The 23,987-nt window shown below is 39.8% G+C and overlaps 1 protein-coding gene across 8 annotated transcripts in view; it reads right to left on the bottom strand.

Moving 5' to 3' along the window:
• Window positions 1-23,987, bottom strand: part of PTPRM (protein tyrosine phosphatase receptor type M) — a 787,430-nt gene that overhangs the window by 224,693 nt on the left and 538,750 nt on the right. For 5 of the 8 annotated variants that reach the window (XM_059139376.1, XM_059139377.1, XM_059139383.1 and 2 more), the window contains exon 14: window positions 22,495-22,569. The exons of the other annotated variants lie outside the window; for them this stretch is intronic. In XM_059139376.1, coding sequence (XP_058995359.1) covers window positions 22,495-22,569 — 75 coding nt within the window. The remainder of the gene's footprint in view (window positions 1-22,494; window positions 22,570-23,987) is intronic. 8 annotated transcript variants of the gene reach the window in all.

The raw sequence follows: 23,987 nt of genomic DNA, 5'->3' as shown, positions 1-23,987 counted from the left end.
AGGAGGAGAAAAAGGCAGAGGATGACACTACTCAGAGTTATATCCCAGAGGTGGGGAGGGGTGTGAAAAGTGGTCAGGAATTGATGGTGGAAGCATTTCCAGAAGGGACACTTGCTTGGGCAATCCTAATCATGGGCTAATGCTAATATTAGTTTTCATAAGTCTTCAGTCACAACCCCTTACCGAGTACCTTTTATGCTCAAAGTGCTGTAACTGTATCTGTAGGGGAATTTGAGATGAGTAAGACTGGAGCCTCAGCCTTCAGGGCCTGACACCAGAAGCCACATGAAGTGCATGGGTGAGCCCTAGAACCCACTGTGGGGACAGTGAACAGGGAGGTTTGGAAAGGCTCCTCTCCAAAGGGTGGAATATGAATGGGCTTGAAGGAAGGGGAAGATTCCAATAGAAGGATGCCTCATAAGCGAAGACAGAGAGGCAGAGAGCACAAAGACATCTCTGTGATTAGATTCTCGTGTAGCTGGGCTGAAGTCCAGGTGAAGGTTTGGGAGTAGAGGAGGAGCGGTATGGGAAACTGAGGCTTTATGGTTCGCTTCCTGGCTTTGCTTACCAGCTAAGACAGCCTGTACTGAATATAAGAAGGGAGGAACAGCAGGAAATAATGGAGCTGTGCCTTGAGAGGAGTACGTGGGTAGTATTACACAAGCTCATGGAGTGTAGAGGGGGTGGTGAGGGCAGGCATTTGGGGACCATTGGGAAGGCGACTACCTCACCTGGTCTGGGAGCTCAATGTCTGATCTAAAGGGGTGAGTGGAACTGAAAGGCAAGGACAAGGGGCTTACAGAAGGCACCTCACCAGCTGCACAGAGGTGTGCTTGGGTCTCAGATGCCCAGTGCTGGCTGGATGCTGCTGCCACTGATGGACATACAAGGTTGGTCTCCTGCCGGGGAAAATGTGTGATTGGGTTTGACCTTTGAAGTGAATCCAACCAACAAAATGCTTCATTCCCACTACACGCGAAAGGTTCCAGTGGCAAACCAAACACCGAAATACCACTCTCAGTATTTGGGGGTCAAGGAGAGAAAAACGCTGGGGACAGCAACCAGGGGAACCACGGACAAGAGAAACTGAGGAGGCCGAGACACCTTACAAGATGAGACCTGAGGAAAATTAAAAGCAGAAAGTAAAATGGCGGCTGTGGACGTTTGTAAGATGACAGTTTCCTCAAGCTCATTCCCCAGCACTCCGATTCTGAAAGGTATTTTCAAGCGTCAACTGAGGAAGCCTCAGCCACTTTGCGCTAGTCTTTTTATGGCCATTTGGACACAAAACCTATTTTAATTAATTTTCATAGGTTCTTTTGTTTTGTTTTACCTTTTGCAGAGGTATATTTCTTTTCTTTTTCTTAAAAATAGCAACACCCTGGTTTTAAATAGGACCATGAGACAGCTCATTCATGTCTTGTACAGAAAATTAGAATTCCTTGCAGTCTGTTTTTAGTTTTCTCAGCTGTCCCTTTAACGTTATACATAATCGCGAAACATCTACAAGATTTTTCATTTAAATTACATACCATTGTTTTTCTTCCTGGGAATGCAAAGTCAATCAACTACTCTGGAATCATCTACACTCACACTTTATGTATTATTTGTAACCTGATTATGCTTTTGAATTTATAACTCTTCCTTTGTCCCTAATTTCCACCGTAGGGCATGCAGAACGCGTACGGCTTACAAGTAATAATCAGAAATATAATTTCTCATATAAAACTGAGATACTAGATTGTTTGATATATACTGTCTCTAAAAAATTAATCTACTTTTTTATTTTTGTTCTAATTTCATGACAGTTACTGCTTTCATTTATTGATGTGGCCAACATCCTGTGGGGAAGATGATCTATCAAAGCCTTATCACTTACTATCTGGGCACTAAAAGTTTCAAGAGAATTATTAGTGCTGTTACTGTTCTGATGAAATAGCTTTATTTTTTCCATTTGCATTTCTCAAATCATGGTCAAGTCATAAAATGAGGAAACAACTTGTCAATAAGAAGGTATCAGCTGTGTTCACTTTTCATACAAAGTGAATAATCCATGAAGGGAATGCCAGTGGATGTTTTTGGAGGATACTCCTGTTAAGAGTGAGTTTTGTCTGAAACTAAAGTTTAGGGGCATTAAAATAAAAATCTGCTGTCCCTCTAATTTGTTTTCAGACTTTGTGTCATGGGTCACGGTCTAGCTAGCTTATGTTTAGCTCTTAGAAATAATTCCTCTGGGAGAAAGAATCACTACAGCTTCTTGCACAAAGAAGTAGTTCTTTGTGTATATGTTTGTCAAAGCCCCCTGTAGCTTTTGTGGCTGCCTAAAATTGTCCATTCCCTATTTTATCTAGAAGTGAGTATACCTAATAGAGTCTACATGCTTACTAAAAGAATCAGTATTTTTGGGTGCCTGGGTGGCTCAGTGGGTTAAGCCTCTGCCTTTGGCTCAGATCATGATCTCAGGGTCCTGGGATGGAGGCCCGCATTGGGCTCTCTGCTCAGCGGGGAGCCTGCTTTCTCCTCTATGCCTGCCTCTGCCTCTCTGCATACTTGTGATCTCTCTCTCTCTGTTTCAAATAAATAAAAATAAAATCTTTAAAAAAAAAAGAATCAGTATTTTTGAGATTCAAACAATGTACGGAGTCTAGCAAACTGAAGGCAGAAATATGATATGTTGTTCACATGGCTAAAAGGTAATCCTCAGAAATGTTTCCTGGGATCAAGGAGGGGATGGGGTCATGAAATCCCCCCATACTCACTCAGTAAACATACAGCTTTTCCTTAAACAATGGGGTTCTTTAATAAACAAGACTTATATTCATTTTGTCATTCTATTCAATATTTTCTAAACAGAGGTTCTCCATTCATAGAGAGTTTAAGAACATTTGGAGAGAACTTATGAAACATAAAGATGACTAGGTTTTCCAGGGACTCAAGATCAAAGGTCTAAGTAACACCCTAGGTTATTCCCTACACAGCATGAAGAAAAACTCCCACTTGAGAACCTCATTGGTCCTAAATATCTGTGAAGGAAGGTTTTCACAGACAATGGCAGAATAAGAAAAATATTTAATTGGACTGTTAATTTTAAAACACCTTCTGATACATTGGTATCTTTATCAGTTAGCAAATTTCTTTCAGTGTACTGTTCTAAATGATTCTTTTACAAAATTAAGAGGCAAAACCTCATGGAATCAAGCCCTAGTTTTATGAGTCTCCAGTTAGTAGAGATTGGAAGAGATCCCTAATTGCAAAGGAATTTAAGGAATGCCACCTGAGTGCCCAGTTGCTACTACTATATATTCCATAGGAAGGAAGAAGGCTGACCTTTTGGAAGTCCTACTTTATGTGCTAGTTATCTTATATAACTTTATTTACTATTTCACCACGAGGGGTAATCAACACCATTTTACAAATGAAGAAACTAAGGCAGCAGAAACAATCAGGATAAGCAGCTTGTCCTGACAGTGAGAAGCAAAGGGAAGGAGCTACACGCTGGGTCCAGGCATGTCTGTGAAGCTCACTCCCGTTTCACTGCGTTGGAACCTTCCTGACTGACACAGCAAACTTGGGCGACTACTGCTAACTCTCTGAATGACAAGACTCAAGTTAAAAATCATCTTGGTCAGGTATAAAGAGAAGAGCCTAAGAGAAGAAGGATAACAAGCAAACAACAGTAGTACAGAAGAATGCAATAGAGAAATTTAAAATCCTGAAAGAATAGGATAAATATATGAGGACATAGGACTTTCCGTGCCTAAGTTTAGAAAAGAAAGGCCTGGTAATACAGCTCATGTTACTTAGAAATGAACCAGAGGAATGACTTGCAGAGCACAATATCCTGGTCAAGGTAGAAACAGGTAAAGGAATCAAAGAAAAGAAACACAAATGGCCAACAGGGAAGAAAAGAAGGACAATGTAAAAAGAGACAAGGGATTCAGATCATTTATCTAACCAAGGAGCAGACCAGCAGGTACCCTGATATAGTCTTCCACAGGAGCTTTTCAGAAGTAAGGAGTATTTCTTATCCACAGTTGACTTCTAGTGATTAACACAATGCTTTTAACACAGTGGTCATTTGGTAAGTCTTTACTGAATGAATCTCTTAAAACACATAGGAGGTATCTATAAAGAGAATCATGACCATATGTGATCTGTATTGGTATGAGGAAAATTTTTGAACAAGAACGGGAGCTCAAGTTTCTACAGAGAAAAGTTGTATCTTTTCCTCTCTGTATTCTTATTGCCTAGAATGTAGCATGTACTCAACAAAAGTTAGAGCAAGTAAATGAGTTTTGGTTGTATATACAAGGCGTTTTGACCCTCAGCACATGAGAATGAAATATATTTCAAAGGCGGTTTACTCTCTATCCTTGGGTTGAAGAAGAGTTACTTGACATTAGACAGGTCAGTTCTCACCACCCTACCATTCTTGAAAGGTAAAAAATTGCTATACTTTCTTCATCTCTTCTCCATTCCCTTTGCCACGCACCTGGCTTATTTTCCTTCTGGACTTTTGTATTTGACTTCCACGTAGACATCCCATCCAGTCTCCTTCACATACTGCAGCCATACTGGTCTTCCTAAAGAATTACTCTAATCGGGTCACTCTTTCATTTAAAAACACAACATAGAACCCAAGAGTTTCCTAACACTTCTTTCAAAAGGTAATCGAGGACTTCCATGGGCTGGCTCCAACCCCTTCCCCTAACTGTATGTCCTTTTTAAAAATACTTTCCTTTATCTACGTTCCAACCCAATGGACATGTTCAGTTTTCCCCATACATCCAATATTTCCCTTCTCAGGACTCCTGCCACTCTTTTCCATTTCCCTACTCACTTTCCATTGGTTCTAATCACGCCCATCTTTCAAAGGTCACCTAGCCCAAATATAGCTCTTGATTGCTTTGTAGGAAGTATTTTCTGTCCTGCTGAATGACTATAGAACCTTGCTTAACCCCTCTTGCATAGAACTTACTTTCAACTTCTAGTTCAGTCATTTTAGTAAATTCTTTGTATCACATGCTACCATGAGTTCCTTGAGACAAAGCTGTTTTGATGGGGCGCCTGGGTGGCTCAGTGGTTGAGCCGCTGCCTTTGGCTCAGGTCATGATCTCAGGGTCCTGGGATCGAGTCCCACATCGGGCTCTCTGCTCAGCAGGGAGCCTGCTTCCTCCTCTCTCTCTCTCTCTGCCTGCCTCTCTGCCTACTTGTGATTTCTCTCTGTCAAATAAATAAATAAAATCTTTAAAGAAAAAAAAAAAAAGCTGTTTTGACTTTTTTGGTGCTCCTCTGACCTAGCCTAGTATCTTATTATTTATCTGCAGTTCATATGAGAACAGCTATACTGCATCACAGATCTCTCATGATTAATCACATTCTGAATTGTACTCTTTTCATAACTTGCCTATTCTTCTCCCATTTATGTTGAAGTTCTTAGAGAGCACAAAGGATATAAAAGAAAAGAAACAAGAGAAACAAGGGGAAGTGGAAGTAAGTAAAGACAAGAGGCCCAGTGTTGTGGTCTTTCCTCCATTGCTCCCCAGGATATAGTGAGGGGATTATGATGGAAACAGGCACCTGCAGCTACTATCAGATGACCTTCCATGGGCATCCAGAAAATATACCGAGACTGAAGGAACATGTCTGAACATCAGTTCCACTGAGCACACCAAGAGACAGCCAGTATACAGAAGAAGTGTTTTTTCAGTATGCTGATGACAGATCAAAGTCCTTACCAGTAAATTCACTGACCAAACTTTCATCAATGATGAAATGAGATTAATAGAAAGAAAGAGCATGAAAATAAATATTAGTGGCAAAATGTTATATGTTCAACACCAAAGAAGTGAAATATATATCCATCAATGACAAGGAAGTTAACTGGGTACATATCAGAGAGACAGGAAATGAGTATCTGTCAAGAATAAAGTGTTATGAACTCAATACTTGCAATGATTAAGTAGCTATCGACCATTTTTCACCATCATATATGGAATTTGTTTTAGAAGTCTTTAAACTAGCCAAAATTTTTGCTCGAGAACAATGACAATGGTCTGGGCTTTTTAGAAAGAAAAAAAAAAAAGAGAGAGAGGGAGAGAGAAGGAAACTTGTAATAAGATAATGTCAACATATTTCAAACCATAACTTGGTTTAATAAAATGGTTATATGATTTCTATGACCCTACTTTAGAAGTATTTTTTAATTTCCTCACTACTCATAGAAGAAACAAGGTAGAAATCTGAAAATTCTCTCTATTAAGCCTCTGCACTGACTAAAAGACACAGGTAGCCCACTCTTGATGAGGTCTCCACATGTGTGTCTGTGCTTGCATACATGTACATAAATATGCACCTGTGTCTATGGAAATTATTCAAAGACATATAAGGAGAACCCATCAAATTGGTAATATTAAAGATAGCTTTATTTCCCATCATGTTTACTCTGAAGTCATATATAATCTTGTTATAATAAGTAAAATTAAACCATTGCAAAGACCAGTAAAATCTCAGGCAAAAGCTGATATGTTGGTATGAGCTCTGACCAAGAGCTCCAATTGAGTAAACCATTATAATTAATAATAAAGCACAATTAATAATTGCATCATTAGCAATACCAATAAGTAAATTAAACTAAACATCAATTACATCGCTAAATTGATGTATTGCTTGAATATTTACTAGAGTAAATGGAAAACTCATCAAAGATATGGATAGATGTTCTGAACAGATGCCATTTGTTAACTCCAGGTCAGGTGCCAGGCTTACTTGCAAAGATTGTTTCTGAGATAGTTATTTACTCTCCTAAATGAAAACAGCATGTGAAAGAAAACTTCAGAACCACTCTGTATTTTTCCAACTTCATATTTAATGTCTAAAAACGTTATTCAATGCGATAATCTATAAGCTTTCTTAATGGAGTTCTATTAAAGTGAGTCGTCTAGTGCCCCCTGGAGAACGGATCAAAGAGAGGTGTCCACATTTAAACCAAGGACAGTGAGGAACAAAGGAACCCCAAATGGCCAGGACAATAAAGGGAGCCTGGCATTTATTCTGTGGTGCAGGGCTACAGGGAAGAGCAGAGTAGGTTATACACTGCTTTGGGCTATTACTGCTTCAAATAAAGCAGTTGTCTTTGAAAATGCAGTAACTTTTTCATCATTATCATCATCACCATCATTGCCAGGAGCACGACAATAGCCTGGGCCATGCTGATGCAGTTTATATCCCAAAGACAGGCAAATGGAAAATATCATCTGTGGGGGACTCATTACAGGTCTTGACATGTGATGGAATAATAACGTTCCTCTCACGCTCTGGTGCTCCTGGAGACCAGAGCGTGCACATGGTGTCCATGTAAATAACACCCTCCATAGTGTCAAGAAATCCATTCATTTCCCAGAAAGTTCAATTTGGAGCCTCTCAGAGGGGCTGCAGCTCTCAAATTTGGGAGTGGCAGTGGCCCCGATTAATTACCTAGTTCTCTTGAAAGACCAGAGGGCCCGAAAACAATCTTCTATTGGAATAACAACAGCGGTGCATAAAGGAAGTTACCAGCAACTGCCAATTCCTCCTCTTTACCCTGAGCCTGCTTGGTGCAGGTCCTTTGTATCTGTCATTGTATTCCTTCTCCCAAGGCCTACCATGAGGCTAAGAAAAGTAACCTCTCTGTTTTAGAGATAGGGAAACTGAGATTTAGAGTTTAAGAGATTCGCTCCCCCTCCCCCAAAGCCTGGACTTTGGACTCACTACATTTTATCTAAAGTAAATGCAACAAACAAGCAAACAAACAAAAATTAAAGTGAATATTTTCTAAATTATACGCACTGGGATCCGGAGTTCTTAACGTGAACCACCCTGCTAAAATCTGGTGCAGAGATTCATTAGGCCAAGATTCCTGTCAGATATGTTTCAAAACTGCCCTGGGAAACCATGTGGTTTTAAAAATGTCCTGAAGTCTAAACCTGAGGGCCCTCAACTCATTGTTACTCATGAGCTGGTCAAAGGGACCGTGATTCTTATACTTTCCCATCGCTTATACCCATAAGGGCAGATGAGACAATGAGCACCCAAGGTGTATCCTAAGTGATCTACTACTGGCAGGAAATTTCTTCTTTTCAAATAAAGCATGCAGATGTTGCATTTTACTCAAGGACATACTAATTTTTAATAAAAATACTGTTTTGACTGATTTATCAGCAAGGAAAGTGATAGCCCCTTGGTCCTGTACCTCCATGAAATCATGGATTCCCATTTGACAAGCATATGAGATGGGAGAGTGGCAAGAAAAACACTACAGTTCCACCAAAAAGAGCAACCTCTCTTCCCCTGGCCCCTAGCACAGCCTTCCCACAGTGAGAACCCTGACCAGATATAAAACCAAATAAAAAAACTGATCCTAGACTACATCCTGTAGTGGAGGAGGGAAATGTCGCAAAAAGCATTTTAGGTTTGGCAAACTGGAATAAGAAAATAATGAGTTAGAGTAAATCCATTACGTTGATAACTCTAGTATGATTATATAATAGAATATCCCTATCCTTAGCAAGTATGCACTCAAATATTTAGGGGTGAAGGGTCATGACATGGGTAAGTTGTTCTCGAATTCTTCAGAAAAAAACCATATGTGTGTGGGCACACAGGTGTGGGGAGAGAGCAAATGACAGAACAAATAGGGTAAAACGTTTCCAACAGATGAATGGGATAAAGGCTATACCAGTATTCTCTGGGATATTTTTATTTTTGCAACTTAAAGTTTGACATTATTTACAAATAAAAAGTAAATGTGTTTTCTGTTCAGAAAAAAAGTAAAAGAAAAGAAAAAGAATGAATGGTGGCCAAGCTAGAAATGCCATGGTTTGAGAACTAATTGGATATCACCCAAAATCCTCTCACCTTGGCAACTATGACATTTCTAAAAGTTGTGTGGATGTATGTGTGTTTGTGTGTTGGGGTGTGTGGTTGGGAAATTTTAACCTTCTAGAATTTTAGAAGCCCTTTTTTTTAAAGACTTTAGGCCTTCCTCTTAGCCCACTGGAGTCACTGATGAACACGTCTTGGCATTGACCAATATTGTCAAGATGGCAAATGAAATCTGTCCCCGTTGGAAGGACTGTGCTTTTCTCCTTTTACTGGCCCATCCTGATTGTCCCCTGATTCTTTTAAAAGTTCAACAAAGCCTTTAGAATAAGAATTCTTTCTTTGAAAAGGACATTTATTCATTCTAGATCTACCCTCAGTTTTCTTGATCTGCTACTTCTTCTCTATCGTGCTGTGTCAAGATCATGAAGGAATTTCTGACTCCTTTCCATCCTGAGTATGTATATTGGATCACATCTACAGATGTTATAAAAACCCCCTCTCACAAATGATAAGTATTTTACAGTATTCTAAAGATACTTATTTATAAAAGAGATTAGTTCAAAGCCAACCAAAAAGTTACATTGCACGACAGCAGAACATGGCCCTTTGCCTACAAATTCTGAATGAATTTCACAGATGCCTTACACCTAAAACTGTCAGAATTAATCTTGATGCCTTATATTCTAAATTGTAGTGACATTTGTCTAAAGCAAAAAATGAAAATCAGAATATCAGGATTGGTATCTATCAACAAGTAGATGCTTTTGAACATCTACTATGTGTCTGGTTCCGTGCTGGACACTAGGTTGAAGAGAAAGACCTAGAGAAATAGACAGTGTCACTCAATTTTGATAAATATTTTTAAAATATCCAGGACTTTTCCATGTTTACTCATATCAAGGATGAATTAATTTAATTTCACTATAAAATTTAAGTATCTTTCCTTAGTAAAAAGGCAAGGAAATTCAACTCATCAATAAGAAATCTTTCATGCAAAAATCTTGAATTATTTTTCAAACTGTATGCACTTGCTTTTTCACAACATATTGAATCTCTTAGCAAAGACTTGGTTTATTTTGAGCTCAAAACTTTATTGCAGCATCTGTGTTGGACTTGTACAATGCCCTAGATTCATATTGAAATTAAAAGGTAAGTTTCCTAAAATATAAAATTTCAATTTGCTCTTTTCAAGACAGAATGCTCTATGCCATAAGCAAATAAAAGACAGTTAAATACATTGTTTTATTTTCCTTTATCACCCTGCTGATAGAAGGGAAAACACAAAAGGATATTGAAAAATGAAGTTGTTCTCTTATATTGAAAATCGTTACACAGAAATTCTTAAGTTTATGTAGCAAAAATGGAAAACAATACTATTTTGGTGCAATATACATCTTTTAAAATATATTATTTCTGAAACTAAATGCTTGACATTTGACTCAGTATTTCCTTCCCCAAAATGACAAGGAAAAAGCAACAGAATCTCCCATGGCAGTCCTGTATCCCTCACCATTTTCTTGTAACTATACTGTTTTATAGATGAAACTGCCATAGCAAAATGACAAATATAACACATAAAAGAACAAAAAGGGGTAATAAATCACCAGTGACACTACAGCCCATTAAAATGCATTCAGCTGGTGTTGCAGAAAGAATAAAAATTTCCTCTCACTTTACATTCTTTGCGGCGGAAAAGGAAATTTTTAGAATCCTCAAGCAACCTTTATAAGAGATGCTGAAATTCCAACCAAATTCTCCCCTCACTAACCTTCCATATTGGCCTCCATGGCCAAAGTATATACAGCACTGATGTGTAGTATATACATCTCCCCCTTCACTATTTGAAAAGAGAGTGCCTAAGATAAGGGGGCTTGTGAAGTGCTAGTCACCCATATTGATATGATAATGTACCTGAAAAATGAGGCTACCTGATTAATTGGAAAATGGTAGCTTTAATTCAGCCACTGTTTCCAATAAATGGATTATCAGCTTAAATGAAGAGTTTGGCTATTTTTATTTATAAGGAAGCCTAAAGGGGGCATTATCTTCCCTTTATTTTTACCCAAAATTCTCTCTCAAGATTAAATCAAAGCTCCTGATACTGAGATAGAATCTATCATACAGGTACTATTTTTTGGAGCACAGCTGAATATATGTCAACTTATCTCATTAAACATTTACCATTATTACACATGGTTCAAGATACTAGTAAATTTTTTTGTGTGTGTGGAATAATTAGGCAACAGTTTATGTTGGGTTTTTTGTTTGTTTGTTGATGTTGGTTTTAACAAAGATCCTTGGTATCCCTGAGAGGAACATTGCACTTTTTGGATTTTGAATTCTCTGCATCTCTTAACACAGAGCTAATTACACATCAAGCTTCTCAAGGGGACAAGAAGCTCTTCACATAAAGGATGAATGAGTGACACTTCTCTCCTACAGTATGGACAGTGGACATGTTGGGAGCTGGGCAGAGCCTATCTCCCTAAAGCTAAGTATTTCAGCGATGGCAAAGTTATAACTTAGTTCTATCAGACTGGAACTGCATGTCCCACTTGCTAACAAAACCTAACCATGGGATGGCTGTGTGACACTTGGCCCAGCCCTTGTCTCCCCGAGTCCCATTTCTCCTGATGGCAGCCATAGCTGGGGGCTCCTCTGTGGTACAGATATTATTTTTCTTAAAAAAAAAAAACAAAACTGGGGTGTGGAAATTGGTTCATGCCTTTAAGGGAATTTTAACTTTTACACATGAATTCATTCCACCAGAAATTTATAGCTGGTCTCTGAGTGTCTTTCAAGTACCAAGCACTGAGTGGCGGGTTGTAGAAAGTATCAAGATAAAAGAAATAGAGCCCCTGTAGTAGTAGATAAAAATATTTCTACATATATTTCCTAGTCGACAAAATTAACAGTCTTCAACACAACATTTTATGAGTCTAATGACTGAACTCTTAAAAGGACAAAATGTAAGTGTCTGCAGCGAACAGTGGTGAGATTTTATCTGAGTGACCATATATTCAAATAATATTGCTGAGTTTTATTATCCTTTATGTTCTTTGTCAATTTTGATTCATATGAATACCCTGGTAAATAGCTCTCAAAATAAATGAAGTGGGTAACTCACGCAAGAGGTTGAATGAAACCATTCCATCTCAAATGTACTTAGAGCATTCCTTCTATATGTTTGAACTTGTCGCTTAAATTCCCTACCATGTGCTCTTCCATGCTGATTGCAGATTATCAAGACCCCAGGGCTGGAGCTGACACTCAATCTGTTTGCTGGCATTTACCTCTTCTGTTCATACTCGTTCCCTCTGTTCTTTTTTTCCTAGGCTGCTGGACAATCTTCCATTTCTTAGAGTTTTCTTCCAATCTTTAGCCTATTTCATCTGCCCTCCAATGTTTCTAGTGTGGCTGAAGTGTACAGTGCAAACTTGAACCTGTCCACCCCTGAAAATACCTCAATGGCTGCCCATTGCTTGTAGGATCAACATGAAAGTCCTTTATGTAACTTCTGAGGTCCCAGTTGGCCTCTGTCTGTATGTACAAGTTGACCACTAATAACACATCCTTTTTGCAGGATGTTCTCTGCTCTCCAGCCACGAGGGACTTTTTTTTTTTTTTTTTTTTTTTTTTTGGTAATATTTCATTCTTCGTCATGCTACTTTTCACCACTGAACTTTTGCACTTGTTGTTCCTGCCACTGACTAAGCTCAAATTCAGGAAACAATCACACCATCTTCAAGCTGTATTCAGTCCTCTGAGCTCCTCAGTATGGTTAAAATACAATTTTAGTTACCACTTCATTTACAAATAGAGAACCCTTGGTTTATAGAAGGGCAAATGCAGCCTATCTGCACTTAAGCCTGTCCCAGCTTATTGTTGCTAAAGAGTACCAAAGATCCATTGGCTGGGTCTGACAGGTGGAGGTAGAGAAGTGGTCAGATGCAGTCTAGGAAGTGGGAGGAAACAGACAATGTTGGTGTGAGTGGGTAGGCCACTCTCTAAGACAATTAAATTAAAATTAAATCTTTCTTGCTAAAATAAATGGCTGATTAAAGTTGTACTTTTTAAAAATAGGTTGAAAACTATGGATCTGTTTTATTTGCAGTGCAAAGGTCTACTGAATCAAATACACACACACACACACACACACACGTTTATATTTATATTTTTTTAAAGAAGAGATGAATTTTGTGACTAACATAAAATCAGTCCAAAGTAAGCAAAATAAAAAGATTCAAAAGTTTCTAGTTCTCATCAAAATTTATTCAAACTTTACTAACAATATGGGAAAGCTATAAAATATCTGGGACTAAATTTAACAAGAAAGGTCATCAACTGTTCAGTAAATAATGTAGAACACCTGCTAGGTGCCCATGCGCTATACTGGGAATAAGACAGAGAGACAGAGCCCTGCCTCCCCCTCCTTCTGGGAGGAGACAGTAATTGGCAACTGCACAAAGAAGCAGAGTAATGGGCAGGGCAATGGCCTGGGGCCAACAAGGCATTGTGTTTCAGTATGGTGGTCTAGGGAGGCTTCTCTGAGGGAAGAACCTCCACACTGAATTCTGAACTTTGAGAAGGAGCTAGAAATATGAAGATTAGGGTTAGAGTTTCAGTCTGAGGGAAAAGGAAGTGCAAACTGCTGGTGTGGGATCCAGCTTGATTCTTTGATGAGAAAGAAGATCAGCACTGAGTGTGGGAAGTGTTGGAAGGCAAGGGCCAGGTGTGAGAGGAGCCAGACCATGCGCCCCCTACTTTGCTACAACATGATGTTTAGAATTTATGCAAGTGCTGTAGGAAGCTATACAAGGGCATTAAGAAGAGGAGTGATAGAATGAGACTTCAATTTCCAAAAGTCAGTCCAGCTGCCATGTGGCAAATGAGTCAACAGGGATCCGTGAGAGTATTTAAAATGTGTGGGTAGTGGTCCAGACTGGTGTGATGGCCACAAGAAGGTGAGATGCCATTGAACTTAGAATACATTTTTAGAGGGAGAACTACAAGGCCAGGTAATGCAGAAAACTCCAAATTTGTATTACAAGTCTTATAATAAGATTTGAATTGATGGAGAGATTTACCATATTTCTACAGTCAGGATAATATTTAGATTTGTTAAGATCCCAGTGAGAACCTCAGTGGCATTTTTTGAACCTGACTGCCCAGTGTGAACTTGACCAACTTCTCAGGGCCTACGATATGTCACAAAATAGCACATGAAGATTCCTGTCCTCAAGGGCTTGTATTCTATGAGAGGGGAAAGACGGGAGCAAATAGAAGTAAGCACATAAGGTGAGGAAAGTTATAAAAAGGAAGAAAGTAGCAGCCTAAGGGGACAAATTGTGAGGAGAGGATGGGGAGAGATCTCATGGAAGGCTGCAGTAGGAAGAAGGGTGAGTATTCATGGCCGACCTTGTTGAGAAGGTAGACTTGAGCAAGAAGTACTAGAGGAAGGAGGGTTAGTCAAGTTGATGTCTGGGGGAGAATATTCCTAAGCAAGGGGAAAGTGGGAGCAAAGGTGGAAGGGGGAAGCATGACAGAAGAGGAGTGATGGAATGAGAACAACAGGGAGGTCAGGGCAACGGATGTGGAATCAGTGTTAACAACAGGTGTGTTAACACCTAAGGCTGTAGGCCATCATAAGGACTGATATAGTTAACAAGGAGGCATCAGTGGGGAGGGATTTTTGACAAAGAGTATGGGGAGAATTCTAGTTTTATCAAGTAATAAAATATCATAAAAGCCATCATAATAAAAAATTATGATAAATATGTAGGAAGACCCAAAGAGGACCATGACAAAATCTATACATGTATCTTAACACATGACAATATGGCGTTTCAGTTCTGTAAGAAAATCACTGTTTATTTAATCAGGAGAGCCAGTCTAACTGCTGTCTCTCTGGAAAAATCTAGACCTCTCCCTTGGCAATACACCACACCATATCAGTGGTCATTTCCAGATGAATTCGAGAGCTAAAATTCAGGGGACTGGCTGAATAATCACAGAGATGTGAACAACTTCTCAGGCAAAACAATAACCTTGGAGAAATAAAGGAACATGGGAACATATTGATTATTTGAAAATGCAAACTTCTTTAAGCCAAAAGACACTGTGGAGTCAAAACAAGAGTGACTGATGGGAATAAGTATGAACGAACAGAGAAGAAATGCAAATGGCCAATGACCATAGGCCAGGATGCCTGTCTTTGGGAAAGGTCAGGAGAATCCCATCTTCACGCACCATATTGGAAGCATGAAGTGGTAAGCATCAAAGCACGTGGAGCTGGGAGAAGGGGTGCTTAGCAGGTACTTGGGGATGAATTGCTACAATGTGGAAGGAAAGGATTGTACATAAAAAATGAACTTGGCCTTTGACACCAATTTGGGAATCATTGAGAAATAAATGTTATAATGGAAAGAACACATACAAGGTTCTTTATTCCAGTTTTTTATTTTATCCAATTTTTTATTTTATTTATCCAGTTATTTATTTTACTTTATTTTTTCCAGTTATTTTATTTTATTTTGTTTTATTCCAGTTATTTTATTTATCCAGCTATTAATTTTATTTTGTATATTTCAGTTATTTATTCCAGTTTGTGGTGGTGATTATTGTTGTTAGCAGGAAAAAAAAAATGGTGAAAATATGAATGTCCCTGAACAAGGGACTGAGTGAAAAGATCATCACATGGCCCTACAGAAGAACAATCTTCAACTTGGTAAACGAATGTCTTAAGATTGATATGTATTGGTTTGAAGGAGAAATCATCGGTTATTGAATGTAAAATGCAAGTGGCAGAGCTAAGTATATAAATGATAGTGAAAACGTCTGGATATATTTTTATATCTATAGATTTTTGAAGATTTTATTTATTTGTCAGAGAGAGAGCACAAGCAGGGAGAGTGGAAGAAGGAGAAGTAGGCTCCCTGCTGAGCAGAAAGCCCAATGTGGGACTCGATCCCAGGAACCCAGATCATGACCTGAGCCCAAGGCAGTTGCTTAACCGACTGAGCTACCCAGGCACTCATATAAATATATATATATATATATATATATACACATATATATATATGTATATATATATATATATATATATATAAAGATTTTATTTATTTATTTGACAGACAGAGATCACAAGTAGGCAGAGAGGCAGGCAAAGAGAGAGAGGAGGAAGCAGGCTCCCCATGGAGCAGAGAGTCCGATGTGGGGCCTGATCCCAGGACCCTAGGATCATGACCTGAGCCGAAAGTAGAGGCTTTAACTCACTGAGCCACCCAGGTACTCCTATATTTATATATTTTTATGTAGAGAGAAAGACCTCTATTATAGGTGCTGGGGATGAGGTCAGTACAGATGTAGGATACAACTGTTCAGTATACCTGAGTTTTTATAAGCTTTGTTCACTGGCATATCCTAAGAGCTGAGCACAGTGTCTACCGTATGTAGCAGACACTCAGGAAACATGTGCTTGCTGAATCAATGAAGGAATAAAAGGGTTTGTGTTGTTCCCATAATTGAAGAGTGTGTTAAGGCAGAAAAACACTAATAGGTCACATTTATTGAGGGCTTGCTAAGTACTTCCCTTGCTCCATTTAATCCTCACAACTTTACTGTGAGTAAAACTGAAACTCCCATTTCACTGATGAGCAAACTGAGCCACAGAGATCTGAAGTAACTTGCCCAAGATCACTCTGCTGGTAGGTGACACAGCTGGGATTTGAACCTGACTGATTTAGTCCTCAAGCCCATGTTCCCACTGCCATGCTACCCATAACTCTTCTAACGTGAGCTGGTGCCCAGCCCAGAAGCCTGTGTGAGAGGAATCCCATGGAAACCCACAAAGCACTGTTTGAGAATGACTGGATTAGACAATGTATAGGGTTTCCACTGCGGACGGTCTCTGGCATCTGACTAATGAACATCTATGGAACAAAGGATTTGAGGTCCTTACCTTTCCCCATGTACCTCCCCCTACAGTCACCACCAAATTTAGATCCTAATTTCGGCTTCCTGCCTAGTGTCAGCCCTTGCCTAGGGCTCAAAATCCATGAGTTGAGACAAATAGGATCTAGCACTCTCCTTTATTCTTTGTAAAGATGGCAGGAGAAACACATGTTCTGGAAAGATGGTGTTAGGGCTTCAGGGTATACTTAAATTTGATCTTTGCTACAGATTCCACTTATCAGTGAAGGTCTGAGAAATCTCCTTGGGCTGCTGCTGGTGAACCTCAATTATGGTGGCTTCTGTGACCCAACAGCTAGGACCCGCTGGGCTGTGAGGAAGGCCGAACGTGCCATGGCTGGCAGAGGGCAGCCTGCCTAAGACAGAGGGCACAGCAATGGAAGGGGAGGTCTGAGCTGGCTGTCTCGGGCTCGGGGCTGAGGGAAGAGCTGGGTGGGAGCAGAGGGCAGTGTTCTATAACTGTATGCAGGGGACATTCACTGATCAGCAGGAGACATCAAGGTGAGGGGAAAAGCACCAACCTCAAGTAGAATTACACTGCCTGTTCTGTCATTTGTCAAGCAACACTTGGGAGTGTGAAGATAGGAGCCAGGTAAGCAGGTGATGGGATTTCTCAGGCTGGGATCCAGGATGATAGGTGGTGAAGGCAAGGGGGCAAAGGGCCCAGAGCATCCAGGTGTCATAACCCCTCCCCCTCCAAAAGGGCTGTGTGGGGCGTCCGGGCCAGGTGGGAAGTAAGTGAGGCCTGAGGGGCCCAGGAAGGGACGGAGGGGAGCGTGGAGGGCACGGAGGGCTAAGAGGGAGAAGTTCAAACAGACGCTGAGGTTAGAAGAGCCCAGGGCTCAAGTCACAAGGCCTGGAATCTGATTTCTCTCCCTGACTTGACTGCATTGCAGTCCTTTGGGGCCCGTGGAGGTGTTTAATCCCTTTGTGTTTCCTTTTCTCAGCTGAGAAGACTGATAGTGTTCTCTCAGTGAAAGAAGGCCTGTGCAAGTCTCCAGCACAGAGCCCAGAACAAAGAAGGTTCTCGTACATTCAGAGGCTTGACTTCTTCAGTGGGATGGAATTCAGGGACTTCCATGGTTTAGACTTTACATTAAAAAGAAAAGAAACTCCATTGAGGTGTCAGTGACATCCAACTTGTGACTTTGGGTCAGATCATGAACTCAGGGTCATTGGATGAAGCCCTGTGTCAGGCTTGCCTCTGAGAGGAGTCTGCTTGAGATTCTCCCCTTCTCCCTCTGCCCCTACCCCCACGTGTACATGCTCCTAAATAAATAAATAAATAAATAAATAAATAAAACAAAACTCTATTTGTTTTAAGAGCTACATTAAGGAGAAAATGAAATTCTTTGGAATTTATCTCATGATCACTTTGCCTACACATTGGCAAAATTCTGTGACCAAATTCCAGCCAGCTCCTCTGAACTCTACCTCCCCTAGTCCTCAAACTTGGCCTGTCAAGACTTGAACACTGATGGTTTCTAACCATTCAAGGCTGTATCCTTAGATGATCTGATCCCCCTTAAAATGTCTGCCTGAGGAAACTCGAGGCTGCCCAATGAACTGAGGGTTTGTTCCAGTGACACCTGAAGACAGGGCCCGTTTCCTAGCTCCTAGGGGAGGGCAGCAACCCAACGTGGATAAACGCCAGTAAGCAAACCAGGTGGGGATCTCATGTACCAAGAAACCCTTCCTGATGGCTGTAATTTTTCACTGCCCTGACTCCACTGAGCCCTTGTTTGCATCCTGCCTACCCCCTCGTTCTCCTTTTAAAACACCGGTCCCATCTGCACACCTCTATCCCCTACAGTCGCTAGTTACTGAATAAAATGGAGCCCACCTCTATCCCCTACAGTCGCTAGTTGCTGAATAAAATCTGTTTTTACAGCTTTAATGTCCAGCTGTGTTTACCTTTGACAATACCGACATATGCTACATGTATATTTTTCAAAACTTAAAACGGTGTGGGAATAATTGTTGGCCAGTTCTCGCTCTCTCTTTTTTTCCTCCAGTACTAATTATATCTAGCGAGTAATTCTACATGCTCTGCTATATCTGATCTGTACTTGAGTCCCAGAAGCCACTTTGTTTATAAATATTCTAAGATACCGATTTTATCATATTAGATGTATGGGTGAACCAAAATGGATGATAAAAAATTTGTTTAAGGAAAACATTCTCTACAGCATTTCAGAGTTGGCTGGGTTATTAAATCATAAACAGAAATATCTTCATATAAAATAAACAGCCTACAGATATTTGTAAAATTAACTAAAAGATCTTGAAGAGAAATTTCTAGTGTGTACAGCTTTTAATTTTCTTCCTAAAGCAGTACTATATTGCAGACAATTAATCACATAATAAAGGAAACAAAGTGGAAACCAGAAGTATTTCCAGTTTCTAGAACTTTCTCTGTGTGCACTCTTTAGAGTGGTTTTGAGGTAGATAGTACCTTTATTCCAGTTACATATTCTGTTTCCTTTTATAATCTCCTAAATCCAGTGGTTGAGTAAAGCATTTTTTAAAGCTGTGGGTTACAACCCAAGAGTGGGAAATGAAATCAGCTTAGTAGGTAGTGACTAGAATTTTTTAAGAAACAGAATAAGATGGAACAGAATAGAACACATCAGAGTGCATCTTACTCAGTGAGTAGCCTTAGCAGTATGGTTTCTAAGGTCTTTGCTTCAGTTAAACTAATGTGTCAGTATATGTGTGTATGTTGCATAATGATGTATTCTCACTGTTGATTGAGTACGACAAATTTAAAGACACTCCTCAGCGCAGTGACAGGCCTGCTCATCCAATGTACTAGTGGTCTGCGGACTGATCTGCCTTTGCTCAATGAATCAGATCAGTTAAATCTAGGAGAATTCTGCTGTGTCTGGCACAGTCCTGGTGCCGACATCAGGTCACCAGGGCGCTTGTGTTCTTTGTTAGGCAAGTGAGTGAGGGCCCACCCATGCCAGGGAAAACTCAAGCTTCACGTGTCATGTTCTGGGACGAAGGAACTATGTTGCAGAGAACTATCTCCCTAAAGCTTCCTAGTATAAGTACAGCCTTGAGCAGCCCTTGTAGAAGTATGATGTCAGCACAGATACAACAGAATGAACAAAAATACCGCAGAGGGCACTTCAGAACATATCTATCCCTCATGTGTCTCCTGTTGGCTTCTGGAAGGGACGATATTGATTGAATAAACAAAATCACAACTGTTAAATGGGTCACAGATGTGCAGTGTTCACAATTGTCCCAGAGACCATTTCCTAAGCTGCTCCGCATGATGAGAAAGGCTTGGAAATCCATGTCCTTTTCGCCCATTAGTTACAAAACTGTTGTCTTTTACTAACTGCTAAATGACGAGCATGACGGTAAGTTTTCACTCCGAAGAGCATGTGTGTACATGGGTTTTGATGTGACTAATGCAAAATGCCTGATGCCAGAGCCTGCATAACCATCCAGAGTAAAGCTCTTTATAAAAGTCAGTAGATCTATTCCTGGCACACAGAAGGTGCTCAATAAATGTCAGATCAGTGATTGAACACATTAAGCCTCAAGCTTGCAGTATGACTCATGAATAAATCTATTAAAAAAGACAGTGTTACTGCTATCAAAGTTGATGGCTGATGCAAATGGAAAAGGCAAAAGAAATATTACTTGATTTTGATTTTATCTGGGTTAGATTAACCATCATTAAAACCAGCGGTAAATACTGAAAAAAAGAAAAAGATCAGAAGTAGGTTTTTTTTTTTTTTACTGGTTTTTGAGGCTTATTCTAACACTCCATCATTTTAATATCTAATAAACCAAAATAAATGATGGAGATCTCCTGCAGCCTTTAAATGAATGGCAGCCATACAGTACAGCAATATATGTGTCCTTCACAGACTAGTTCCCAAGTAACAAGATACGCTGGATTGGAAAGCTTTGGGAAGGAGGCTGGTTTATGAGGTATCTTCTTAATTATGCAAGTTTTAGAGAGAAATCTATGTTTCAGAAGTCTCACTTACTTTATGTCTAGTAAACAGCATGCTTAATATGGAAGTAGTAGATTCAGGCAAAGCTTGAGAACAGCACAGCATTTATTAAAGGATAGTGGGGCCAACCCATTTTTAATGGTTAACTGACAACATTGGTGCCAGCTGGGGATCAGACTTGCTCAAGGATCTCAGGTTACTTCCACGATGGACACCTAACCTGACCACGGGCCATGTGCAGTCCTTACGTAGGAAGGTTTTAGAGTGGAAAGCTTATGTTAAGAGAGACACTACCCCTTAAGCACTTCTATTGTTTGGGAAGAGCACTTCAGAAATTCAGGGTAAGAAAGAGTCTGTAACAAGTAGGACTTGAATCAGTAAAAGAAATGTGCTTGAAAAGAAACTTGGAAGCAACAGAAGCAGAACAGTTAATAATAATTTTATAGCTTTCAGGCCCTAAAACAGAGGACTGGAAATGTGTAGAGAATTCCAGGGGAGGAAGAAGTAGAATTAGCCTACATTTCTTCGCCTTACGAAACTCAGTCTGTACATTTCCAGAGTCTCAGTAGCTTTTATTTTCCAAAATAATAAGCTCGCAGAACAACTTAAACATTTATGAATTCTTACCATGAGTTAAGCTATGCTTTCCCCCCGTCTTTAAACGTTAGAGAATATTCCCTTGTTGCATACACTTAAAACAATTGCTGGAGTGGAATTCTATGGAAAGTGGCAGAATGTTCTACAACCTGCCACAAACTACAACATCGATGATGTCCCTGGGACCAGAATTTGAACCCTGCCCATGTAATTCTATCAGACATCTTGACCATGGCTTGCTTTTACTGCTGGACAAAAATTTGTTTTCTGGTGTTCTCTGGCCACTCACCTTCGATCTGGAGTAATTGACTGGGCTCTTTCCTTAGGTGTTTCTGCAGATGTCCATACACCTTTAGAGATAGTATGGATGGAGAAGCTAATTTCTCTTAGCTAAGTTCTCTTTCTGTGTGCTTTTCCTTTTACAGAGAAGCACGCAGTTCAACTCCATGACTCAAAGCCATTCAATTTTTTAAAAACTTCCCTAAATTATTCAATGCATTTGACTTGCAGATGTGTCACTGCTTTATATAAACACTTTGGTTCTAGAAGGAATGCAGTCAGCTCTGCTGCAGTTGTAAGTACATGAAAAGCTGTTTGAACGGTGTCACCCCAAACAGCTTTGGGTGGCTCCAATTCAAGACTGTGTGTTGCTAAATGTGCGTGCAAACTAGACCCTACAAGGTGGAAAATAAACCTCGCTCACCCTCATCCTGCAAAGGCTTTTTAGGTTAATTTGCATAACGGGGCATCCGTCTCTCTATATTTTGACTGAAACCCTGTTGGATGGCATTGCTACCGCAAGTCCAGCAAATTTCATTCTGTTTAACATTAGGCTCAAAAGGAACAAACCAACAGACAAACACACAATGGAAACATGCAGTGGCGTTGTGCTTAATGCGTGGGTATAAATGCGCACACAGAAGAGGCCAAGCACATCACTTAATTTAATGCGGGCACAGGTCTGTACCAAGAGTCTGAAACATTGTAAACAAGCCTTAAGCAAAGGAGGAAATGTAGAGGGGAAACAAAGCTGAGAAAAATGAGCAGGAAATGGGCAAGATGACTCATCTATACTTGAACGTCTGACCTGTCAGTTGGTCGTCGCCTGCGGCAGGGGCGATGCGAATGTAAGGTGTTGTAAGCTGAGTCACGATTATCGCAGCTATGGCAAAGGAAGATTCCCAGGTCAGCATGCATGAGGGAAGAAAAAGCCAGACTGAAGCTAGGCTAGCAAGGAGAATCTCGATCAGTATATCACATCGTCTCAACTTTGTTCCAACAACAACAAAAAGAGAAGAAAAGAAAAAAGAAAAAAAAAAGAACATAGCAAAGTGTTGAATTTTTGGAATTCTTTTCCCTTAAACAGGCTTTCGTCAGGCAGTTTGAGTTCTAACTATGACCCAATTGCAAGCTTTGGCTGAGATTTGGGGTAGATTAACCGAAGGGGGAAAAAATAAAAAAATAAAAACAAAACACAAGTCCTAAATAAGGCTCTAGACTGAAGAGTGTTTCCGACTGCTATTGAGCATAGTGTCTGAATGATTCGTTGCTAATTCTGACGATCCCGACTTTAGGCTTTTAAAATTTATCAGGTTGCTTAAAATTCTGCTGCTGAAGTCACAATATTTTCTCTTCTTGCTAAAATCACCTTTGTGGAGCACATTATCTTCTTTTCCTAAAAATATTTTTTAGGTAGAAAAATTTCTCTGATAACTAAATTTCACGGAGAACATTTCCATTTAGGAAACTGATTTTGTCACATGAAGGGACTGAATAAAAAAATGCATCTCAAAGCATCGGTTCAAGAAAGGAAAATGAGTAATCGCCTTGCTGTCGTTGTCAGGGACCACATGTGACCCAAGACATGATTAAGAGTCTTGAAGCAGACCAGTTGAGGTTCTTGGGTTTGCCTGCACAGCTCAGCAGTTGTGTTTAAATGGTTAACATTTATGACACACAGATATTGGGGGAAAAAATAGAAAATTAAAACGTCAGTTCTAACATGATACAGCTGGAAAACGATGCAAAGAAAAAATATTGGAAAATTAAGGACAGGCTTACATGAAAGATTACTAATTTACATGGAACAGCCTGGGTGCTATTAGAAATGTGGCAGTGAGTAAGGAAAATAGATCATCTACCATCTGCACACAATTAAACCCAAAACTGCTGCTGCATAATATTTTGAAACATCCCTCTGCACCATTCAGACGGTGCTGCTCCTTATAACTAACAACTGTAGCGACTGGGTTCAAAAGTGGGATAATTGTCTTTCACACATTGTTAATGAAAACTTTCTCGTCTTGCTAAGTGAGATGAATAAACTTCTGGTTGGGTCAGGAGATGGGAGGACTCCTGAGGTACTACAGAGATAATTTTCTTGATAGGGCATAGTATGCAATTTTGCATACTGATACAATCAATTGCAAACAGTAAAATGGGATCCCTAATACCGGTTACACAAAGTTGTACCAAGTTTATACATGTAACATTTGCTTGGTCATTGACTGTTGTTGTTCAACCAACATTCCTGTGAGGTTTTCTATTACATTCAGGAAAATGTGACCTATTCTGCTTTCA

Source organism: Mustela lutreola, chromosome 11, assembly GCF_030435805.1.
Source record: "Mustela lutreola isolate mMusLut2 chromosome 11, mMusLut2.pri, whole genome shotgun sequence".
In the NCBI taxonomy this organism is placed as follows: domain Eukaryota; kingdom Metazoa; phylum Chordata; class Mammalia; order Carnivora; family Mustelidae; genus Mustela; species Mustela lutreola.
This window is presented reverse-complemented; position numbering and strand designations above follow the sequence as displayed.